This window comes from Theobroma cacao, chromosome 10 (genome assembly GCF_000208745.1).
Source record: "Theobroma cacao cultivar B97-61/B2 chromosome 10, Criollo_cocoa_genome_V2, whole genome shotgun sequence".
Classification (NCBI taxonomy): domain Eukaryota; kingdom Viridiplantae; phylum Streptophyta; class Magnoliopsida; order Malvales; family Malvaceae; genus Theobroma; species Theobroma cacao.
In genome coordinates, this window is record NC_030859.1 from 632,555 (window position 1) to 656,921 (window position 24,367).

Consider the following 24,367-nt stretch of genomic DNA (forward strand, 5'->3'; position numbering starts at 1 on the left):
TGACTCTAATTAAAATATTTAATAAAAGTAATCAAAATCGACTTATCTCTGGAATACTCAAAATTGTGTATTAATTTCCTTCTGTCCCTTGGTTTTTGTTTACATTCATTTCATAAAAATCAGTCAATTTTCTACCCATAGTCAATCCCATTTTCCTCATTTCAGACAAAACAAGCATTGCTTCATCTCTCCGTCGCAAACCAATCAATTTGTTGGCCAAAACCCCAAAACTCTCTTGGTCCAACTTCTCATCCCTCCCTCGACAAGCCATCACAAACCTCACCGCCGGGTCCCAATAGCCCAGCCTCAACATCCCATTGATCACGTGCGTATGCGTCGAATGCATCACGTGAAAGCCGTCACCCACCATGCTCCTCAGCAGCAACAGAGCTCCCTCCACCTTTCCCGCCTTACACGCGCCCATTATCAGAGCGTCGAACGTACGCCCGTCCGCACCCAACCCTTCCTCCTCCATCTTCTTCACCACCGCGGTCGCCTCCGCCAACTTCCCTTCGAAACAATAGGCCGTCAGCAGATAATTATATGTCGTCACGTCCGGTAAAAGCCCGGCGTCTCTCATCAGATCCACCACCCGCCACGCCTCCTCCATCTTCTTCTTCTTCGTCAACGCACACAAAATCGGATAAAAGCTAACGGTGTTTAATCCGTACCCTTTCTTGGCCATCGTGTCGATCACGCGCAGGGACTCGTCGGTTTTTCCCAGCTTGCAGAGACGAGAGATGAGTGAATCGAACGCGTTCTTGCGCGGGACGCCTTTGTCGAGACGAGATACGGTTCGGACCAAATCGTCGAGGATGGAGAAAGATGACTCCGTGGCGGTGAGGAACTTGAAGGTTTTGGTGGTGTTGAAGCATCCGTCTCTCACGCGCTTATTTAGGAGGTGCCCCACAGTCACCAAGTCCCCACTTCGGCCTGCTTTGTAGACCTGCTCGTCGTAGTACGCTGAGGTAGGCTCGTCAGGGAATGGCTCGTCGGGCACTGGCCCGGGGTCAGGGATCTGGCCGGTGAAGAAGAAGCGAGCGCGTAAAATTTTGAGGATAGATTGGGAATAAGGAGATTTGTTATGGAGTTTACGGAGAATCGACATGGTTACAGTTACAGAGAGCTGGTACGAGAGTTGCAGAAATAGAGGCATTGGTTTAGGGTTTAAGGGGTTTAATTGGGGAATTCGAAGATTTGGGCTTCAGGCCCAAATAACAATACCAGTAATAGAAGCTATGCTTACTGGGGCCCAAAATAGAAAAAGATTTGGGCTGACAATAAAATAAAAATAGTTTTGAAATGTAAAAATTAAGTGTTTATAAATAAAATAAAAATAATTAATGTTTCAATTATGTATAAATTGAAATTTTGAAATATTAATTTATGAGTTCTTCAATTTTTATTTATAAATTGAATAAATCTTGTTAATATTTGTATTCAAAAAATTTAAAATATAATATAAATAATTTAATAATTTTCATCAATTAAAAAATTTCTTGATATCCATGATTTTAAAAGGTTTTTACCCAAAAGCATTGAAACGAGCCCATGGATTATTGGTCCCGGATTACCCCACTTGGTCAACATACAGTCGGTCAAGATCTATTGTCCCAAACTCATAATTATTTCATTATGTGAATCAAACGTATGATCAATCTTTTTAAAAAAATATATAAAATTATCCATGGAGACCTTAAGAGATTGGTTAGATTCATGGACATCATTAAACTTTAATATTAATTTAAAAATTAACTTTTAAGATTACTACTCTATACACCGACAACTCTTTAAATATTTCATGTACAAAATCAAAACCCTAACACTTAAACCATTATCTCTCAAAAGTGAAAGATTTACATGTTTTACATATGATGGAAGAATCAAGATTTCGTCTATATCGAAAGGGTTAATTCTCAAATGACTATACCCCCAAAAAAAAAAACCATAAAGAAAAGAAAGGGAAAGATGATGAGTAGTCATGAAATGTTTTGTCTCAGTCAAAGAAGGACTGTTCCTTGCCATGCTTGTTGTCTTTATACTATCCCTATCGCTGATGATCATCCTGTTTGTTTATCCAAAGAGAAAAAAACTGGTGGGGGGATCATAATGCGATATGGACTCATCTCACCCTTTTGAAAAACAATGCTGATGATCAATAACTGTTGGGACAGATTAGCCTGTCTCTCAATTTTAGCTACATATATAATCTTAAATCAGCTTCAACTTTTTTTAAGGAAAAAGGAAAGTTGATGAAGATGATAAAAAACCCCACAACTCCCTTTTGCTTGACAATGTCATGGATATGAATTGATTACCTGCCCCCACATATGAATTTAAATCCCATTCTTCCCTTATTCAAACTTGTGCTAAGAAAAAAATTTGCATCCTCATTGACAAAAGAGTATGGTTTTTTTTGTAATTATTTACCAATTTTTTGGCCCAAGATATGAATTATCTTGTTTTATTCCTCATCCGATTTACGATTTAGGATTTACGAGTTAGGGTTTATTTATGTACGTTCTATGTTATATATAACCAAAAAAAAAGTCTAAACTTGTGTTAGTATTATTAATTTGTAAAATGGGAAATGAATATAGAGAACAAACTACCTAACCCTAGGATTAGTTCATAATAAGATAAAATAACCTTGCAATCTAGTATGGGCGTTTTATTTTTTGTGATTGCTTTGATTTGAAATTAGGAATTCAAGATTAATTATGCATAGAAAGAATATTAAAAAGTAAACAATTAATAAAAAAATAGAAAATTAGTGATGATGACTATGATCACTTTATCTAGTACCCCTTTTTGTTTATCTTTTGTAGTGATTTCATAATGAAATTCTTTTTCTAAAATAGTTAATATTTTTACTTTTTGTGTCATAAATTTATTCATATTAATAAGTATCGAATATTTATATTATAAAAATTAAAATTTTAATACAAAATATATCAAAATCAAAATTCTCGTGACACATATTAAGAAAAAGAATAAACAAAAGTTTCCCTCTTCTAATTGGTGATGAGAACAAGAATCAATCAAAATCAAGCAGCCACCCTTTTTCCTTTTTCATTTAATAAACAAATTAAATTAAGCTAAAATTAGAACTAATATTCGGAATCAGAACCCATCCTTGAACCTAAAAGAAAATTATCTTTTAAACTAGCGATACTTGGTATTTATCTTCGCGGAAAAGCAAAGGGGAGCAGGTTCTGCTTTTCTCTGTGAAAAGACGTGATGTGTTGAATCAGTAAGCCCCAGCTGCAAAAAAGGAGACAGAAGATAAAATTAGGAATAACCAAAGAAGCTAAGCATGCAGATCATGCATATCCCATCAACAACAAAGTAAATAAAGGATCACAAATTGCACTCTCTCCTTCTTTGTCTTATTCTTATCTTAATGAAATATAAATATAAATATATATGTATATTATATTATATTACAAGAGATTTGCATCATCTTTGGCTTCCTTGGGGCCTAGTTTGACCTGCTTACCCTCATTCCCATGCTAATTTTTTTAAAAAAATTTTAACATAGTTCTTAGTCTGATTTGCAAATTGTAACCCAAAAACATTGACATGATTTCTTATTTAATTTATTTGTTATTTATTTAAGTTAAAGTTACTCTTTAAGATTAGTTAAAATATTATTTTTTTTGAAGAGTAGTTAAAATTTTATTTATCAAAATAGTATTGTATTAAATGCAATAATCGATGATTAATGACACGAGTTTTAGTATATGGAGAAAAGGATTATGCTTATGAATACGTTGTTAATATTTTAAATTTAAAATTATTTATAAATTAATTAATTGAATCAATTTGTTATTAATATCGACATCGTACAAGATTTATTATCAATTTTTTCACTAATGATGTCCAATCGACAAAAATTTTCATTGGAAGTATATTCCTTGACAAATTTTTTCTATGTTATTCTGTTTTCATTCCCATGGTATAAATGTATAATAGATTTGTAGTTAATAGGGCGGTGATGGGGTCAGGATTTGACAAGGGCATCTCTAAATGTTTTTCCTAGTAATGTCATGGTCATTATCATCCAAAGTAAATGTTTGCACATACAGTTAATATGCCCAGCTAAGCTAAGCTAAGCTATATATATTTATATATATATAAATACCTAACTCTTTCCTTCGATTTACAAAAAGACAGCTAGCTAGCTATCCCACATTAAATTTTTAATATTCTTATGCTTGTAGCATAGGGGACATAAACAATTCTTCGTATATTTTCTAAAATTCTTTCTTTGTTTTTGATTAACTTCGATTGGTATCACACTATTATTTGATTAGACAATTTGAATCCCAATTGCCACTACAGGCTCTCTCTCTATTACATGTTATGCTCATGTTTGGAATTTTCAACACAAGCAACCTCTTGACTATATATATACATGTATGGCAAGCAATTTAATGAGCCAGAACCCTGCCAATTGATCATAATCCCTTACAGATCAAGGGAAATCTTGATTGGAAATTGTGTCTGATTGAGACAATGGGGGTTGAAACCCTTTGCTTCTGTAATACATATTTTTCACTTCATTAATCAACCATGCATGGGGCAAGCAAAAGTGGTTGAGGTCCAATAATGGGGCTAAGAGAGGCCTTTGAACCATCCAACACTCCATTCTTTCGACGATTCTCTTTCTTTCATGGTCAAACAGGCATTTTTCTTGTGCATTAATACTCGTAAATAATACAGCATGCTACTAGGATTTTTGGTGAGTGATCACGATGCAATTGCCAGCTGCTTGTCCTTTGCTAAGCAGGCCCTACAAAAACCCTTTCCTTGTGAATGCTTTGCATGCGTAAATTATCCATTTAAAGTGCACAAAACATCTTGATCTGTTATTTTGTTTAATAGCGGTTTTGGCTGCTCCCCTTTTGGATAAGAATATGATTTATATATATATATAGAGAGAGAGAGAGATGGCTTGATCATGCAAAGCTATGAATAACTGCAATATTTTCAATATATTAATTGCACCCATTAATTATAATTTATATTTCAAAAGCATTCGATACATTAATTTTCTATTATACACATACTTACATATACATGATACATGAGTGCAGTCATATTCGTAGTAAAATACCAAATTTCATCAAAACTCTACGATTAAGTATACTTGTATGAAAATAATACTAGAATGGGTGATCTACCAGGCAAGAGCTAAGCCTTCAATAATATAGGATGCATACATCTACCAGACTAACGCATAATCAAATCTGTAAACATGTCCAATCAATATGGAGGGTAGAAAAAATTTGATCATATATATAAACAGCAAATCATAGGAGAATTCATCAGCTTATTCCTGAGATGTAGTCCGTATCTGCAGGAGGAATAAAGGGAAGTTCGAGCTAGGGGCCTGGTGCCCTCCTTGTTGTCGTCGGTGACAATATATCTCCATAGCCATATAGCTCTACCAAAAGAGATTAATCGAAACTAGCTAGGCACAACACTTTTTTTCTAGCCTCTGTGTGTGTGTGTGCCACAAATCTCCCAGACAATACGTTCTTTCCATGGCCGACATGAAAGAGAGTCAAATCTGTCTTAAAAAGCCAATTCCCCCGTCACATGTTTAGGAAGAATCAACCTATAAGTTCCTTAGCTGCTTGAGGGAATAATGATGTATTGCATTACATGGTTAAGACCAAAAAGACAAAAGAATGAAGTGATTTCTAAACCTTCCTTGTATATTATTTAACTAGTAATGTACAGCAAAAGCTTGTGCCAATCTCATCGATATAGTGTGAACTATGTGCTAAAGAAAATAGCTAGGAATGGAAAATTAGGTAAAGGCTCAATTATTTTTAGCCATGACTCTCCTTTCTCGTAAAAAGTATATATCCTTGGTTATTTTAACATATAATAGTTTACCTTTTCATTGAAGAGAAAAGAAGATTCGAATCCGATTCTCTGAGTATGAGATACATACAATGTTAAACACTCAATTTAATAATTTATTCTTTTTATTCGAGAGAAAAATGATTCGAACCTAATTTTTTAAGTAAGATATGTATTACAATGAAATAAATCTCATTTCTTGATAAATTAGATAAGGTGTAATTATTTTTAACCGAATTTCTTTTCTCGTAAAAAGAAATATATTGTCAATCGTTTTAACATTTAATAATTTATTTTTTTCATTTACAAGAAGGGGATTCAAAAACCCTTAATTTTTTGAGTAAAGATACATAATACTTACTATTAAATATCAAATATTCATATTGATAAATACCTTTATAGAATAGACAAAGTGGGTGTAATTAAGGATGTCCTTTCGAATGACTCTATGCTCATGTTCCTCTAAATGGACAAGGAATGATAACGAGAGTGAGAAGGGGTTGGATAACACAACTTAAACTAGACTGATATTCTTTCCATTGAAAGAAAAGAAAGAGATTTGCAAGAGGATCAGATTTGTAATAAAAAAAAAAAACACAAGAGGTTTGATATATATTCTTGTCGTTGTAATCGAGATGTACCAATGATCATCAGTTGGTTATACACACGAATCAATCAACAAACGAAAGTGCATTTGTTTATTACAAGACAGATGCTATAATCTGACTTAGCTATCACCATCCAAACACATCGGGGTCCATTGTCCCGACAGGGATGAGTGTGCCTTGACGCACTAGTTGCTAGTTGCTAGTTGATGCGCCCCTCCTCTCCTCCTTCGGCTCTTAAAAACTTTAAGCAACTTTTCTTAATCTTGTTTTAAGTCAATGATAATATTGAATTAGATCTAAACCTTGATTGATATCAAAACCCAATTTTTCATTTTTTCAAAAAAGATAAAATGTTGTATAACCGAACACAATAAAAAGTTAAAGAGTAAAATTTCAAAAAAAAAGGAAAAAAGAAAAAAATGAGCAAAGCTTTCTCTTTTTTATATATGTAATTGGTAAGGTAATTTTACGACGACGTCGGAGAGATAAAATTAGACAACCAAGCACAATAAACACTAAACAATTATAAAATAATATAAAAATCTCTAACTCTATAAGTGAAACTAAACACGAGCAAAGCTTCCTATGATAATTTTCAATTTTTGTTTTTATTTTCTAGACTTGATGTGAATCTTATTCCTAATGGAGTATATCCTTGCTTATTAAAATGTTAAAAACCAAACAAATATAGTACCAAAAAAAAAAAAACAGGAGAAAACAAAGTTTGATGGGTGGACAAGGACACATACTATATAGGTCCATCAAGAACATTGGTTCCTAAAAACTGGATATCCAAACTGGTTAGACATCCAGGCACTTTTCACATGGTTTTATCTTGCACCAAAGCTTAATGCATCTTCTTAAAATACCGTTCCAAATCTTTGATAATAATATTTGGGGTCCACCGAATGTCCTCTGCAACAACACAAAGGAAAAATAAAAATAAAATAAATACCCCAAGATGAAGTTAGTATTTCCTCAAAATTAACCGAGACCCCACCTAGCCAAAGGTTCTCACCATCTTGATCCACACAAACCAGGTCTTCCATAATATATGGCCAAAATATTTCAACCTGTCGTATAAGAGACTGCTGATGGACATTAACAAGACAAGCGAGTTTGGTCGAGTCGGTTTGAAAATTTCGAAAATAACAGGGACATGGATTAATACATATATGATTTGATTATAAATTTTAATACCAAAAACTGACTGAATAAATCGAAGAGATTAATACTCCTAATTGATCTAAGATTGAATCCGAAATAACCGAGTTAGACCGATTTTGAATATTGATCAATTTTTAACCTAAAACAATTAGTATATTCCCCATTTCCTCCAAACTATATATCCATAGAACTTGGACTTAATATGGCATTATAATGAGACCCTTTGATTTGACTTTAAAACAAGAGTTTAAACTGTTTAAAAATTGTATTTATCATTGAGATTTACAATTCAGACTAACATTTATGAATTGAGCAAACTGTTAATCATTTCGGATTTGACTATTCACACAACAAGTAACATGAAAATTTTTGGGAAAATTATTCATGTCCAAGATATGATCATTTCTAATGAGATTGTGCAATAATCTTGAATTTGTCTTTATTGTTGATATCATCCCAGCATGTTAACAGGAGCTTAACAGGGGGAGTGAAAGGAACACTATCCGAGCCCAAAATCTAGAGAGAGAAAAGGAAAGTGATGGCTATTAGTCTTGGCCGAACAGACAGAAAGCAAAGCCAAGCTGTTAACATTTGTTTTGATATTAATTTTTCTATAAAGTGATGCCCGGAGAATCTTGGCACAAATCTTTCACAGTTAGACAGAGAAAAGATCCACATGGCCTGACTTACAATAATCACAATACCCAACAAGAAAAACAATTCACCAGAACCCAAAAACCCAGTGTTGTTTCTTCTCCCTTCCTCCCCTTATATAAATCCTGGTGGGGGAGGGAAAGCTCCCCATTCTTCCTTAACCCAACAAAAAAAAAAACTCAAACCCAACTGGAAAGAAGAAGAAGCATGGGATCGTTGGTTCATGTCAAGGAAGCTACGATCGTAACTCCATGTGAGCCGACCCCAAGTCGAGTTTTGTCTCTCTCAGCTCTGGACTCTCAGCTTTTCCTACGTTTCACCATCGAGTACCTTTTGGTTTACGAGGGTCACCCTGGTTTGGACCAACGTGCCACCGTGGCTCGGGTCAAGGCCGCTCTTGGTAAAGCCTTGGTTCCTTATTACCCGTTTGCGGGTCGAGTTAGGGCCAAGCCCGACGGGTCCGGCCTCGAGGTTGTCTGTCGGGCGCAGGGTGTTTGGTTCGTCGAAGCTAGCTCGGATCATAGCGTTAACGAATTCGGGAGAGCTCCACGGTTCGTTACGCAGTGGAGGAAGTTCCTATCTTTCCAGGTGGCGGATGTCCTGAAAGGGGCCCCACCTCTGGTTGTGCAGCTGACGTGGCTAAAAGACGGCAATGCTGCGCTTGGTGTTGGCATTACTCATTGTCTTTGCGACGGTATCGGCAGCGCTGAGTTTCTCAACTCGTTTGCTGAGTTGGCTTCCACGAGTCAAACCAAGTTCTCCGAGTTTAAGTTTAAACCCAAACCCGTTTGGGATCGCCACCTTCTAAACCCAGCACCATGCAAGCCATCAAGAAATAATAATAATAATAACAACCACTCGCTGAGTCACCCCGAGTTCAACCGAGTTCCAGACCTTTGCGGGTTCCAGGCTCGTTTCTCCAACGAAAGACTCGTCCCCACCTCATTCATTTTCAATAAAACGAGCCTGAACGAGTTAAAAAAGGTAGCTTTTTCCACAAGTAGACTCAGTGAGGCAAATTACACGTCTTTTGAAGTTCTCTCAGCTCATATATGGAGGAGCTGGGGTAGAGCTTTAAACTTACCTTCAAACCAAATACTAAAGCTTCTTTTCAGCATCAACGTTAGAGAACGAGTCAAGCCGAGTCTCCCCAGCGGGTACTACGGCAACGCCTTCGTGTTAGGGTGCGCGCAAACGAGCGTTAAGGACCTGACGGAGAAGGGTTTAGGGTACGCGACAATGCTGGTGAAGAGAGCGAAAGAGCGAGTGGACGGTGAGTTCGTGAAATCGGTGGTGGAATCAGTGAGCCAGGGCAGGGCGAGTCCCGACTCGGTAGGCGTACTGATACTGTCGCAATGGTCAAGGCTGGGGTTAGAGAAGGTTGACTTCGGGATGGGGCGGCCAGTTCAAGTGGGACCCGTTTGCTGCGATCGGTATTGTTTGCTTTTGCCGGTTTTTAATCAGACGGATGCGGTGAAGGCGATGGTGGCGGTCCCCACATCTGCGTACCCGAGATATGAACATCTAGTCAGGAGTTTCTGCTCATAAGGACCACCGGACTTTGGCCCATTCGTTGACTTCTTGTATCACCATTACTTTTGACCTTATTCATTGTTATCTAGCCTTTTTAACTGACTCTGAGTGATTGATAATTCTGATCCTAAGAAAAACAAGTAAATAAAAAAAAAAACAAAAAAAACAAAAGGACAAAAACCAATTATATATATATATATATATATACATATTATATAATACATATTAATTTCTTTTTGTTTTTTGGAAATTTTTAGTGTTTTCAATGGGATTTTTTTCTTCTTCTTACCCTTTCACATAGGGCAAGGTCCCCTTCCATTTTTAATGGAAAATTTTGGAAGAAACACCAAGTTGAATTGTGAGGACAATCATCTCCTTGGCTTTTGCCCATGTGCAAAGACTTGTCAAAAAAATATTTAAATCCAAAAATTCTAGCATTATGAATACGACAATACAACCTTTTTGGCTTGATGGTTTAAATATTTTCGTAAATTTTTACCTATATTCATCTTGCTTTAGACATTTATTGCAAATACAAATAAAAAAACTAAAAAAAGACAATTATTATTAACTTTTAACTTGTTTAGGGAATTCAAATAATTGAGAAAAAAAAAGATAAAAAAAATCCCCTCCACCGCATATCCTATGGAAGGCATCAAGATAAAATAGGTTAAGGAAATGAATGATTCTGTTTAAAATTCAAATGATAATAAATATATAAGATTTAAGATTTGAATTATATTGTCTTCACATTGAATTTAAAAAATGAAAATCGTGCACACACACACGTACACACTAATTACGAGATATCAAGTCATGGGTAATTGTTAATTCCCATCTTCAATCTTTTGGAATCATAAGAATGAATGAACATCGAGAGTCTCTATTTTATGAATAAACTTCAATCATGTTGTGGAGTGCTTTGCCATAATCAACCAAATAAATAAAGTCATATGCTTGTTGGATAATTAAATCGATTTTATTTTTTTGTTACATAATAAATAATTGTAATTATCTCCGAACTTGCTCCGACAAGTTCATTGAACATGATTCACCTAAATATTTTGTTAGGAATATCTTTGTGAGAGATTTGGAAGCAAGCTTGAGAAATCTTAGGGACATCAACCTCACCTACCCCAAAACCCACCCCTTGGTGTAGGCTAGGAAACTGCCCTCCATGCTTGAGCCCCCTCTAATCTAATTATAAATTATTGTGAACTAAGTGCCAATGATGTCTCCCTTAACAATAATTTAACACTTAAAAGAAAAGATATTCCTAATAATCCGCAACGGTTATCAATTTCTTAATTTGAAGCGAACTCAAAATAAAATAAATTTATCTTTGAATCAAATGTTCAAATATATTATTAATTTATAAGTCGAGAATATAGATAATTCAGCTCCAAAAAATATCTAAACGTTACACTCTCAATTAAGAAAGCAAAATTGGGCCATAGAAAGTTTTCCCTTGAAGAAGAAATTCGGGCTGCTTACTAGGATGATCTCAACGGATGTGAAAGCCCAAGAGAATAGACGGAGAGAGCCATATTTTCTTCATAAAAATCAAAGATACTTCAATATTCTTTAAATTTTTTTTTTGGGGGGGGGTGTCAGATGCATGTGTGTCTGAATTATAATTTTCCATGCTCCATAATTGAGAATAGTATATAAATAAGTAATGCATATATATACATATCCTCCTTATGAAAACCATGGGTTTCAATTATTTTTTAATTTTTTACTTTTTTTTTATTTATTTACGTTTTGTATAAAGAACATAAAAAAGTATTAATACAAATGAAATCTCAATAAACAAGGCTTAATTAATATTAAAATGTTTTAGTCCATTCATACAATTAATCTTAATCAAAATTTATCATTAAATTTAATATCTATTGATATTTTCTATTTACGTAATATATTATATAATAACGTATGTAATCGTACAACAATTGATATGAAATTGATCACATTGATAAAAAAAAGTGAGTTGATATTAATTTTCTATGGATACGAATTTGTTTAATTATAATAAAAAAATATGAAATCAATTATGTAAATGGATATAATTTAATAATATTTTGTATTATTTAAGTTAATAAATAATGTATATATATCCCCCCTGGTATATGAAACAAATAAGATTATGTTTAATCTGATTAAAGATTTCAGAGGCTTGTTGGGGCTGTGAGTGGAGCAGCGGCGTTCTGAACCCCACACGATTCTCATTCCCAAATGGACGACGAGGAACAGAGGCAGAAAGTCTTTCCCCATTTCAGATTTTTCAGCCTTTGGGAGAGACATCTGATACATATCTCAGACCTCTCTTTCTCTCTTCTCTCTTTCCCTTTGCTTTGATTTAATGGGATTACGGGGTTTTGTGAGTTACGAGGCACTGCCCACTGGCCCTCCCCACCACATGCTTTTTCTCCCTTTCTCTTCAAACCCCCTTTTTCATACAAACATTTTCTTGTTGGCTTCCAGTCACTCCTCTTACGTGAAGACACCTCATCCTTCTTCATGCAAAAATATATTGTTTCCAACAGTTGTACTGCGCCGGGTGGTTGAGCTATGTTAATTATGAACTCATTAACCTAACCACAGCTATTTACTACTAATTTTTCACCCTTTAACCCTTTGAAAGTATACCCAACAATGTCCAAAAAGGAAAGAATTGCAGAGCCTGATCATCATGAAATGCCTTTTTCCTGTCATGTCTGTTTCTTCTGGCATAGATAATATATAGTAGCATACAACAAAGATAATAAATTAAGACTTTGATCATGGTATATTTAGTTTATGCTGTGAATAAGAAAACTGGCAGCTGGACCAAATGTCAAAAACCAGGCAGATTTCAGTGGGGATGGTCGCTTATTTCCAAAAATTTTCAGAGGAGAAGTGTCCCGACTAACGGCACTCTTATATATGTGTCCTTTGCAAGTTAATCTGCAAGCCCTTTTCCTCCCTTCTTGGAAGTCATATCTTTGATCCTTTAAGAATTAAGACTCAGTCTGCTATATATCACAGTATCACATGTAGCAGTTAAGCAGATTTGTATTAATTAAGATTCAGCTGGTTATAAATATTTGCATGCAGATGATGATGAACCAATTGATGAATAATTTGTTGGATATCTTCTCTTCTATATAGAATCAGCTGATCAAGCATTGCTTTCTATGGAAGCAAAACCAAGATCCTTTGATCTTCGGAAGGACTCTCCAGGATCAAACCTTCTTGATCAAGTAAGAAGTATTAAAAGAGAAAGAAGGAGGGGGGGGGGGTGAGAAACCAGAGAATCCGAGCCCCTCAGAGAGACAACTGGGTTTGTAGCTAGATGCTCAATTGCTCAGCATGGAGAGAGGCACAAACTTGACCAAATCCTGGCAAAATCCATAAACTTAAAAGCATGGTATTGAAGTTTTGGATGTGGCAGGGATTCCTTCATTTGATGAAGAGCCATTAGCACCCTCTCTCTGCCGGGCTGCTCCTAGCTAGTTTACTTCTTTTGAATTCTTATCTTAGTCAATCAAAATTAGTGTAAAATACATATAATTCTGCTTAATAAATATGTAGTTTAAATTAAAATATAAAACTTTTAATGCATGAAATAGTCTTTACATTTAAACCTAGGTTGACAACCGATGTGACAAGATAGGATCATTAATCAAAAGCCTAAAAATTTAATAAAAGGGAAGTTACATGAAGAACACTTCCGTGGCCTAGACGAAAAGTTGGCTCAATAATTTTCCTAGGAATTTCCCTAAAAGGGAAGCTACAAAATCTTCACATTAAAACAAACACAACAGGGAAAAGAAAAAAAAGGGGAAGGAAAGAAAATCAAATAAAATATTGAATGATTCCGAATTCCCAAACCAAAGTTCCGCCTGCTTCCTTCACTGTTCAGCAAGCTCTCTCTCTCTCTCTCTCTCTTGGAATATAAATAGTATATAAAGAGCACCGCCCTCATCCACCATTAACAGGGACGACAATTCAAATCAAAACAGCGAGTCCTCTTTCCAGCTTTCGGACGAATTGAGAACAAAGAACGAGGTGGGGTTTTTTTTTGCCTTCTCTTTGAACGAACCCCCTTTTAAAGCAGCACTCGATCGCTTTTTCTATGGACCAGGACCAGGACCAGTCTCCTCTCTCTCACCCTCCCCAAGAAACCACCGCAAAAACCACCACCACCACCACCACCTCTCCTGATCAGGACACCAAAAGCTCTGAATCTGAAAGCGTAATTATTAGCCCCAATACTAACCCTCCAGGCAGCAGCTGCACCACAACAACAAGCAGGAAATGTAAAGGCAAAGGTGGCCCTGATAACAACAAGTTTAGATATAGAGGCGTGAGGCAAAGGAGCTGGGGTAAATGGGTTGCTGAGATCCGGGAACCTCGTAAACGTACGAGGAAGTGGCTTGGAACTTTCGCCACAGCAGAGGATGCAGCTCGGGCCTATGATCGAGCGGCTATTATTCTTTATGGTTCCAAGGCTCAGCTCAATCTCCAACCCTCGGTCTCCTCATCGTCTTCTTCTTCTGCCTCATCCTCTCGTGGCGGTTCATCTTCTTCCTCGTCTACTCAAACTTTAAGGCCCTTGCTTCCTCGCCCTTCAGGCTTTGCTTTTAGTTTTGCTTCTTCTTCAAATCCGGTTACTCATCCAGCTTCTTTGATCGCTGGGGGTTCTTCATCAAAATTTATGCCATATGGGGTTTATCCAAACCTTTTAGGCCCGGCCGCACTTTACCCAAACATAGTACAAAATCCCCAGCAAGCCTTGCAAATAGTGCAACAAACCGAACCTAGCCTTGTTGTTAACCCTGGTGACCCCACTGGAACATTAACCTCGTATACAAATCCTAACCCTCAACAAACACAGCAGCATCATCAAGGTTCTTTGTACGAGGATATCAATTCCCTGGTGGGCTCGGTGGGTTCGAGTCTGTCTTTGTCAGCTCAGACTTCGGTTGCACCAGCGGTTCCGGATCCGGGTTTAACAGTTGGCCCTGGTTCTCCATCCGTTTGGCCTTTGACAAACGATGATGATTACCCCCCAGCTTGTATTTGGGATTATGGGGATCCTAATTTCTTTTTTGATTTCTGAGGGTCATATTCAAAGTTTCTTCGGGTTTCCCTTGCACTGTCCTGCAGCTTTTGCATGCAAGCTTTTCAAGGGTTTTCTTCCTGGAGACTCTTAGCTGCTGAGCTTCAGGGTTTGATTTTCCTTAGTTTCAGTGGAGAATTTTGATGGGATCTTCAGGAAATCAATATTAAGCTTGAATCTGGAAATACCATTTATAGATATAGATTTGAGAGACCCTTGAAAGACGAAGAACAGACAGGAGATTTGAAGTGTTTTTTAGCAGATATTCCTAGGGCTCCTGGCTATATATCTACAGTCATCAAAGAGCAAGACAGAGATGGTTTTCTATAAATAGTTGCATGTCTTGTCTCTACACTTCCTTGATAAGATCAGATGAAAACTTTGAGAGATTCCAAGGTATGGCTACTTGATCTAAGGCAAGGCCAGTATTTATAATTAATTTTTTTTTCCTTTGTGAAGTTTGCTGAAAGGAAGTTTGAAGGGTTTCCAATTCCATTTTAGGGTTTAAGGCTACTTGGATTGTGTTGTAAGGATGAACAAAAACAAATTAAATTTGAGTGAGAATTATATCTTTTTCTCATCAATTCAATGAAAGAAATTTTATGATTTTCACTTCATATAGTTTGTGTTGATCTCTTAATTCTCCTCATCAGTTACTATCATTAATTAGTTGTAATATCATAAAAAGATACAATTTATAAACACACTGCTTGTAGGCCTTGGAACAATTCTCATCATTTTTTCCCTTTTTCTTTGAAATGTTGTATTAATTAAACCTAATTAAGACATAATATCTGACATAAAATGTTTTTTTCCTCATGATCATTCATTAATTGTGTCTTTGATATTGCTTCACAGTTTAGAATTTTAATTTTATTGGGTGAAATTAAGGTGTCAGCATGATTGCTTTGAAGGTACATATCTTTAGGCCTTCTAATGCTGAGAATTAAGGAGAAGAGTTTGTTACCTTTCTTGGTTAGCTATAAGTATATGCAGTAAATTTCTTTAAATGCCAATTTTTAGTGAACTTCATTATTTTGGTTGAGCTGATCTGAAGGTAGAATCGACCACCCTTTTAATTCTTTTTACCTCAGAAACCTTGTTTTATAGCAGAAGAGCAATTTATCTTCATGAATTCATGTAGTGTTCTCTGTGTTGGTGAATTAATTGTTAGTCAGAAATTGCATGTTATATTGTCTTGTATAAAGCTGTATATGTAAGCTAAAAGTTTTGCTGCCTTAAAGCTATGGCTGCACTCTGAAAAAACATTCATGTCCAGCATTTGTGCTTTCTTGCTAAACATTTATATACTTTGCATAAATGCTTGCAGGGGATAAAATTGTAGTAGGTGTTTCTCTTGGCACTCAAGTTCTTACCAATTTTTGAAGTGCATGTTTTTCTTTTCTTATGCTTATAAATTATAGTTCAATTATTTGATTCCAATAATATATTAAATAATATTAAGATATATATTGAAAATTTAAACAAATAATAACCATTTTAGTTTTGTTGAATATCAGTATAGTAGTAGTAGTAGTAGTTTTAAATTAGTAGACAAACATGGTCTATTGTTTCTTAATAGGTAGAAAGCCCAAAGGATTGCTATTTAAGTATTTTATCGATTCAAGCCCAAAGATGTGAGGTGGGGAAGACCTGAAATATCCAAATGCAAGTCATGGTTGTGGGTGTGTTTGGATTTAATGGAAGTGAAAATGGAATTTACATTACTTATGTAAATGAGATGTTCCACTTAACTTTACTTTTCTACTTTTAGTATTTTTCACATTCAAGAAAAAAAAAATATATATATATATATAATGCAATGTCACTGTGATTGGTATCTTTAATAATCATATGATCAATTGCTATATGGAATACTTTGAGCAAAATTTTGGGTTATATTTAAAAATCTAAGATTTATCTAAACTTTTTGTAATTTTAACTTTTTCATATAATATTGTGTATTTTCATAAGATTTGTTTTAGAAAAAGATTAAACCATTAAATTTTATTTTTTATTATTCATGAGAAAAAAGAAAATTCAAAAAAAAATTAAGACTACTAAGCGGAGTTTATCCTATTAATGGTTTGTATATGTTTTTTTATTGGGGAAAGGAAAATTATACATTAATTAATGAGTCAAATGTTCGGTATAAATGATTTGTATATGAGTCAAGTCAAATGCTTGGTGCAAATAACTTGTATATGGGTGCAAATAACTTGTATATGAGTCAAATAATCGGTGCAAAATGACTTGTATATGGTCAATATTAGAATATGTTGTTTGCTGACCCAATTTCTGTCCCTTGAAGAATAATCCGACTTTTCCCACTCTAAAGCAACCGTGAAAGCAAAAGGTTGGCCCTTCATTTCCTGGATGGTTCTTTTTAAGGATTGAATTCATCCATGGATAAACTCATGCAAGTCCATAAATACTACTATTTTTACTATTTTCTTACTTCCTTCCCACTAACTTCATGGCCACCAAGATAAACTTCACCTGTAAAGGAAAATCTTCACAATCCCTTCTTTGGATTTGCCAATTTTCCCCTTTCCTTGAGGAAGAAAGTCAAATTTGTTGAAAGAATTGGACCCCAAGGTTTCCCAAAAAAGATACCATTTTTTTTTATCATAATTTAGTAGAGTTTGGATTCAATTTAGATATACTCCCAACTTTTCTTTTAATTGATTGGCTTTAGGGTTTATCAACAAAGAAAAGTTTACTTTTGCTTTACATTTTAACATCACTACCTTATAGTTTTTATCAAAACATTTTTTTTTATCTTTGATCATTATTATTTTAAACATTTTATTAAATAATAATTTTGGTATAACATTTTATTTTAATAAGTTTTGATGAAAAAAATCAAAATGTGGCAAATTAATTTCGCTAGAGTATTATTTTATTATTAAAATAACTACATTATTACTAAATTAATTATTATCATGCCTTTCGAAGTTTGTATTGTTTTTAATTTTTCTTTCAAATGAAAACAAACAAATTCATGATAAAAAAATTTGTATTTGATATACTATCAAAGTATAGTGTTTATACCTTATTAATTAATAAATGAACTTAAAATGGAAAACACTTAAAAATAAATATTTATAATTTTAAAACTATTTAATTTGAATTTTTTTAATTTTTACTATTATTTATTTATAATACGATATTTTATAATTAAGTGATAATATATATATATATAGATTGTATTGATTATAAGTCAAATATAATTTAAAAAAAAAAGAATTATTGAGGTATTTAACTTTTAGTGAAATGTAAGCATCAACACTACATCAACTGTAAAAGTAAAAACTACCAACTAAATAGCAGTATAAAAACAACCTTTTGGGACAAAATCCTAATCTCCCCACTTCCCCAACTGTCCATATTAACTGCCAAACATGCCTTACCCTCCACTGTCGTGAAACCTTGCTCTTTCTTCTTCCTAAATGGCTTCATCCCAAGACTCTCAGCCTTTCCACTGGCACTACGCCGAGCTCGAAGACCGCGACTTCCAAATCCGAGGCCGAACCCTCTTCTTCATCATCGTCCTCTTCTCCTTCGTCCTCGTCTTCACCCTCATCTTCGTTTACTCCCGGTGGATATGCAGTTTCCATCGAGACAACAGTAGTACCCCGTCCCCGACCTCCCACGCGCCTCCACAGCCTCGCCCGGAGCCTCGAGGCCTCGACCCTGTCACCATCAATGCCTTGCCGATAACCATGGTCACCCGCGGGAGGAAGTCGGCGGCGGCGGCGGCGGTGGCGCTTGAGAGTGAGTGCTGCATCTGCCTCGGAGTCTTTGAAGATGGCGAGAAAGTTAAGGTTTTGCCTGCTTGTCAGCATTCCTATCACTCCGAATGCGTTGATAGGTGGCTCAGTGCTGAGTCGAGTTGCCCACTTTGTAGAGCTTCTCTCCGAGCTGAATCAGAGCTTCATCAGATTCCTGTCATTGTAACTCAATAACATCATCAACAACAACGACAAAAAAGGAAAAAAGATTTTTTTCTCTGTAAATTATATTTGTTTTATATCATCTGTTTCCACTAATTTGTGCAAAGTTTTTCTTTTTAATTTTATTATCTGTTCTAGTCTTTTTTCTTTGAATGGAAATTCCATGTGCTTGATGAATTTGCTCAATGAATTATTTAGTAACGGACGAATTAGTTTGTTCGTTTGTTGCCTTTTTGGCCTTTTCAGGTGGTTGTTGTTGTGAGTGGAGAAATCAAAGTTATGCTCTTCCCTTCTCTCACATTCAATACCATCATTAAACAATTTAGGTAATTAATTTGAGTTAAAAATCTATGATATTGTTATAATAATATTGAAAATATTAATCCCTGTCTATAGACACTTGTTAACAAGACCATTAATCCATGTTTACATACACTTATTATTGTTATTTTAGTTTAAGATCATTAATCTGTGTTTATAGACGCTTGTTAAGAACACTAATCCCTGTCTACATATGCTTATTATTGTTATTTTAGTATCGAAAATATATTAATCCATGCTTATAGACATTCGTTAAGAATTTCAGACGCGGTATTTATTTATAAAACGAATAATTTGGTATGATTTATGAAATGAAATCCCCTTTATTGACAAAAATTTTGTGAACAAGATGGAGGCTATGATATTTCCCTCTCAAATGCTACTTTTAAGAGAAATGCTTCTGATGGACTGCATTTAAAAAGGGGCATCTAAACTTAGACATGAACTAAGATATGAAGCTGACAGATCAACTGCAAAGGGGCAGAGTGATTACCAATTGTCCAGAAATGTTTCCCACCGGATCCAAACTTTCCATCAAGGAAAACAAACATCAGGAAGTAGACACATTGTGCCATTGTTGTTGCATTGGACATTAAACCAATATTATCACTGTTGGGTAGTTCAAACATCTGGCTGAAACTAGCTAGGATTGTGATGTTGGGTTTTTTTAATAAGTTTGTGTTTCGTTTCCAATTTCAACCACATGATGTATTTTAACCCCTTGAGATCATAAGATTCTTTTTCTTTATGCCTTTGCATGAGCAAAACCCCCCAAATCAGAATTGCTAGCTTGGATGGTTTGGGTGTCCATGAAACTGGCTGCGGGCTGCGGGCTGCTGGCTGCTGGCTGCTGGGTGCTGTCTGCACTCTCACGTCTCCAGAGAGTGATGGGTGTTTCTAGTTTGTGGGGACAAGTGGTGGGTGAGTAGGCAACTCCATTGATGCATTTGATGTAAGATTTTTCCCATTATATGTAAAGTCCATTGAGGGTTGTCAAAGCATGAATATGGAAATGGGGGATGGCAGTATTCATGTATTTGTTCATCAAAACAGTTTTTTTTTTTTTTGTCTCATCTGGCTAGAAAATAGAATGACATGCTCATATAAAAAGCTTATAATTTGTGAAAGTAAGCAGCAAATAAAGAACTCTACTCTAGTTAGGATGCATGGTGGAGATTTATTTTGATACCTTCTAAGGTGTTAGCTTTTTCCCTTAACTATGCTTTAGTGGTTATGAAGTTGTTTTCAATCTTATGTGCCTTTAATCACACACTAATGATTGATGTTACCCATTATTTGCATGTGAAGATCTATTAAAAAATTTGTGTTGTTGAATGGATAAAGTTTAATTAAAGAAAGTGCATGAGAGAGACTATCACATCAAAAATAGGAGCACTTCGGTAAAACTATGAAAAGAAAATAATATATTACTCATCGTTTTTAAATATTTGTTTCTCTTTTAACTTTTACAAAGATCAAATTTTTTTTAACTTTGATATATTTTATATTAAATTTGAAATTTGATAATATAATATATATGAAAAAATTTTAAAAAATTATAAATAAAATAAATAATAATAATATTAGGTATTTAAAAATGAAAAAAAAAACTTATTTTGTGACATTTAAAAAAATAACAAAGAAAATAAGATGGAGAAAGTACGTGAGATTTTTTTTAATAAATAAATAAAACGGGGCGACCATGGCCACAACTGGACTTTAGATAAAGAAAACTTGTTTTTGGGCTAACCTGAACCCAATATAAAATCTTAAAGTCTAAGGCTCAGGCCTTAGCGAACGGGCTTGCAAAAGCCTTTAGGGTTTTATACTTATATATCTATATATATATATAATCTCAAAGCCTGGCTTCTCTCCTTCTGATATCTAGCCGCAGCCTCTGTTTAAAGAACATCAAGCCAGAGACTTTGAAGAGACCAATTTCGAAGCCCTTTTCACCATGAGAGCTAAGGTGAGAAGATCAGTCTTTGAAGCATCATTTGCTTTTGATCTTTTAAATTTTTTTTCTGATTGAAATATGGATATCGTGTTTCTGTTGTTGTAATTTCAGTGGAAGAAGAAGCGTATGAGGAGGTTGAAGAGGAAGAGAAGAAAGATGAGACAAAGATCTAAGTAGTCTTCTTTAGAGCCAGTAATTGAGTCTTCTGTCTTTTAGATTTCAGTTGTTTTATGGGAACCTTTTTGTTAAAGGATTAAAGTTGTTTCCTTTTTTATTTCTATGGTTTAGTCTTGTATTTTTGTTGAACCATTTTCATCTACTGGAAAAATGTTATTGAGTTTCTGCTTAAAGGTCTATGCTTTTGGATTTCAATTACTTGATGGGTGTTATGCTAAAGGTAAAGTAGTCTTTTAGCTAATTGTTATATCTACAAAATTTGAAGATTGTGATAAGAGATTGATTGTAGTGAGCATGTAATGTCTAGGTGGATGAGATTGGTCTTTGCTGTCTTAGGAAGATACTTGGAGCTGTGAAATGGGTAATCGATGATTATGTTTGCCATGAATATAGAGGGCAGTTTGTGCTCAAATTGGAACCAATCCATTGTTTTGTTGCATGTACCTTCCATGGTGAGAATCATTGCTTGGGACCGAGCAGGACATGAATGGCTCAAACACTCTTGATCTTGAACCTATTCAAAGCTGGGTCTTTGTGCAGTGTAGGCTACAAGAAAAGGTTGTATGCCGCTGGTGTCTGGTTTATCATTTGTAAGCTTGGTTTTCATGAGAATCAATCTTTTAATAAACTATCTGCCTGATTCCTTTATTTGTTTGTGGTGATGTTAACTTTGAAATAATTGAAAGTTGTTGCTTGAATGGAATGAATCAAATCTTTTTACACTCCTACTTTCAGTCTTTGGGAAGGTCATATGCTGCTGATAACCAAGGTTACAATCCATGGTTTATGTCTGGTTTATCATTTGTAGTTTGGGTTTTATGAGAAAGTAAGCAGTCCAAGGTTTGAAATGAGAAACAATTAAGGTTCTTTTCAGCCGTAGTTTGTGAAATTATTAATGTATGGCAGGGATTCTGTATCTACGCCTAGCTCCAGCCACTGGCATAATTTGCTTCAAAGTTAAAAGATGGCATCAATCTAACGCCAAGCGCACGAGACATGCTCTGTATCAGCCACGGGAGCTGACCAGGATCGTTTCCAGCGTCTCTCATGGTTGCATAAAACTAAACCTTGTTTCATTACATCGTTGGAAAACGTATCATTTCCGCCATGGAAAGTCTGAAAGGGAGGAACAAGAGATGTTCACTGAAAATGAATCTGAGTTCTTCGTAGTTCTGCAAACTCTTGTCGTGAATTGTCGGATTTGTCAGACATATCCAACCAAACCTTAACTCAATGTCTGGACTGCATAAACTCAATGTAACTGCAGCTTTTGCATTGTTTAAATTATACTTAAAAAAACCCGAATACTAAAGATTAGCAACTGCATGCTTCAGTGATATCTGCTCCAATGGGAAAATGATCATCTTCCATGATCATTAGTTGCAAGTCCTGGGTTACCCATTGAAAGCTACAAACTAAAGCAATGGAAAAAAAATGAAAAAGAGAAAAGTTTTAGAGATTTATTTAGTAATATAAGAAACTAAATAGTTCTATGGATTTTGATCAATTCTTAATCTGTCTATGTAACTCCTAACCTCCTCTTTTATCATACGTTGCATGATGGTCAACAAGCAAGTCTCCTTCATCTCCACCCTACGTTTCTCCTCCTCTCCACCACCACCACCTCCTCTGCCACCGCCTTCCTCATCTCTTTTCACCACCTCTTCCTCCTCCTCGTCTTCCACCTTCTCCTCCATGTGTCCCGAGACCACGCTCTCCCCCGGCGGAGATAACGTCAGCAACGTCTTGGGCCCCACGAACTCTACATTCTCATGCACCTCCACTCGTAAGCACTGCCTCTTATTCCCCGAGTCAGACTCGGACGCGTCCTGACTGCTCCACCTTTTCACCGCTGAGTTGTTCGACTCCGACGACCCTGACGACAACTCAGCGGCTCGTTTCCGACGTAAAGTCGAGTTCCAATGATTTTTCACAGCGTTATCCGTACGTCCGGGCAGTTGCCTAGCAATGGTGGCCCATTTGTTCCCATGAGCGGCGTGCGCTCGGATTATAACAGCATCCTCCGCGGGCGTAAACGGACGGTGTTGCACGTCGGGGCTGAGTTGGTTGCACCACCGTAGGCGGCAAGACTTGCCGGATCGTCCAGGAATCCCGGAGCTTATCATTGACCAGTTCCTCGGACCATGTTGCTCCACTAGCCTGATCAAGTTAGCATCTTCCTGTGGGCTCCATGAACCCTTCACACGATCACCACCTTTGATCATAAATGAAAAACCAAAACAAAAGCCAAAAAAAAAAAAAACTAAAATTAAATCGAAAATGTTCTTCCCTTCTTTATTTCAAGAAGAGAAAGGGATGAGATTTTTGTAGAGAAAATAGGGTTTATAAGTTAAAACGGTTTTGGAAAGGGTTGTTGGCATGAACCGTAAAATCGCTTTGTTGAACTAACGACTTTGAGCTACGTATTAGCAGTTAGTTTCTGTTTCATTCGAGATATTAAATAAATAAATAAATTTTTTATAAAGAATTTTAATTTTTTTTATTTCAGTTGAGATTGTTATTTATATTAGGTAGGGTTGGTTTGAAGTGGAACGGAAGTTATAACTTCCGTTTTTGAAATATATTTTTGAGAAAATTACAATTATGAAAAATGAAATAATGAAAGTTAATTAAGTTCTTTTTTTTGTTTTATTTTATTAAAATTAATGGATTTTTTTTAATTTTTGATTTTTTGAATGCAAATTCAAGTAAAGAAAGGAGTAACGAGTGTAATTTAGAGAAGGAGAGGTTACAAATTTGAATTAATTAAGTGTAAGTGCGTTAATTTCTCTTTTTCTCTCTCGAGATATTAATACATAAATGAATAGATAAAATTTTATTTTATTTTTATTTTAGTTCAGTTTGTTGTTTGCATGTGTAGAGTTGGTTTGAAGTGGAAGGGAAGTTATAACTTCCCCTTTTGAAAAATATTTAAAAATAAATACAGTTATGAAAATGAAATAATGGAAGTTAGATTTCTTTTTTTTATTATTTGAATAAAATTAATGGAAGAGAA

The 24,367-nt window shown here is 35.2% G+C and overlaps 5 protein-coding genes across 6 annotated transcripts; 3 read left to right on the top strand and 2 right to left on the bottom strand.

Annotated features, from left to right (window-relative positions):
* LOC18585821 (pentatricopeptide repeat-containing protein At3g56030) lies at window positions 29-1,271 on the bottom strand. The gene has a single exon (XM_018129204.1). It carries the CDS (start codon window positions 1,154-1,156, stop codon window positions 71-73), a length of 1,086 nt encoding a protein of 361 aa, XP_017984693.1. The 5' UTR covers window positions 1,157-1,271; the 3' UTR covers window positions 29-70.
* LOC18585823 (taxadien-5-alpha-ol O-acetyltransferase) lies at window positions 8,258-9,938 on the top strand. Its single transcript, XM_007008852.2, has one exon. It carries the CDS (start codon window positions 8,271-8,273, stop codon window positions 9,849-9,851), a length of 1,581 nt encoding a protein of 526 aa, XP_007008914.2. The 5' UTR covers window positions 8,258-8,270; the 3' UTR covers window positions 9,852-9,938.
* Window positions 13,954-15,405, top strand: LOC18585824 (ethylene-responsive transcription factor ABI4). Its single transcript, XM_007008853.2, has one exon. The coding sequence runs from the start codon at window positions 13,954-13,956 to the stop codon at window positions 14,938-14,940; it is 987 nt and encodes a 328-aa protein (XP_007008915.1). The 3' UTR covers window positions 14,941-15,405.
* On the top strand, window positions 18,311-19,105 carry LOC18585825 (RING-H2 finger protein ATL66). The gene has a single exon (XM_018128991.1). The coding sequence runs from the start codon at window positions 18,393-18,395 to the stop codon at window positions 18,906-18,908; it is 516 nt and encodes a 171-aa protein (XP_017984480.1). The 5' UTR covers window positions 18,311-18,392; the 3' UTR covers window positions 18,909-19,105.
* LOC18585827 (transcription factor MYB44) lies at window positions 21,392-23,737 on the bottom strand. Of its 2 annotated transcripts, XM_007008856.2 has the most exons (2): window positions 22,887-23,737; window positions 21,392-22,766 (listed from the first exon to the last, which is right to left on the bottom strand). In XM_007008856.2, the coding sequence occupies exons 1-2, from the start codon at window positions 23,574-23,576 to the stop codon at window positions 22,746-22,748; spliced, it is 711 nt and encodes a 236-aa protein (XP_007008918.1). In that variant the 5' UTR covers window positions 23,577-23,737; the 3' UTR covers window positions 21,392-22,745. The 2 variants fall into 2 exon arrangements, with proteins under 2 accessions (XP_007008918.1, XP_017984093.1); XM_018128604.1 differs by having other exon boundaries at window positions 21,392-23,737.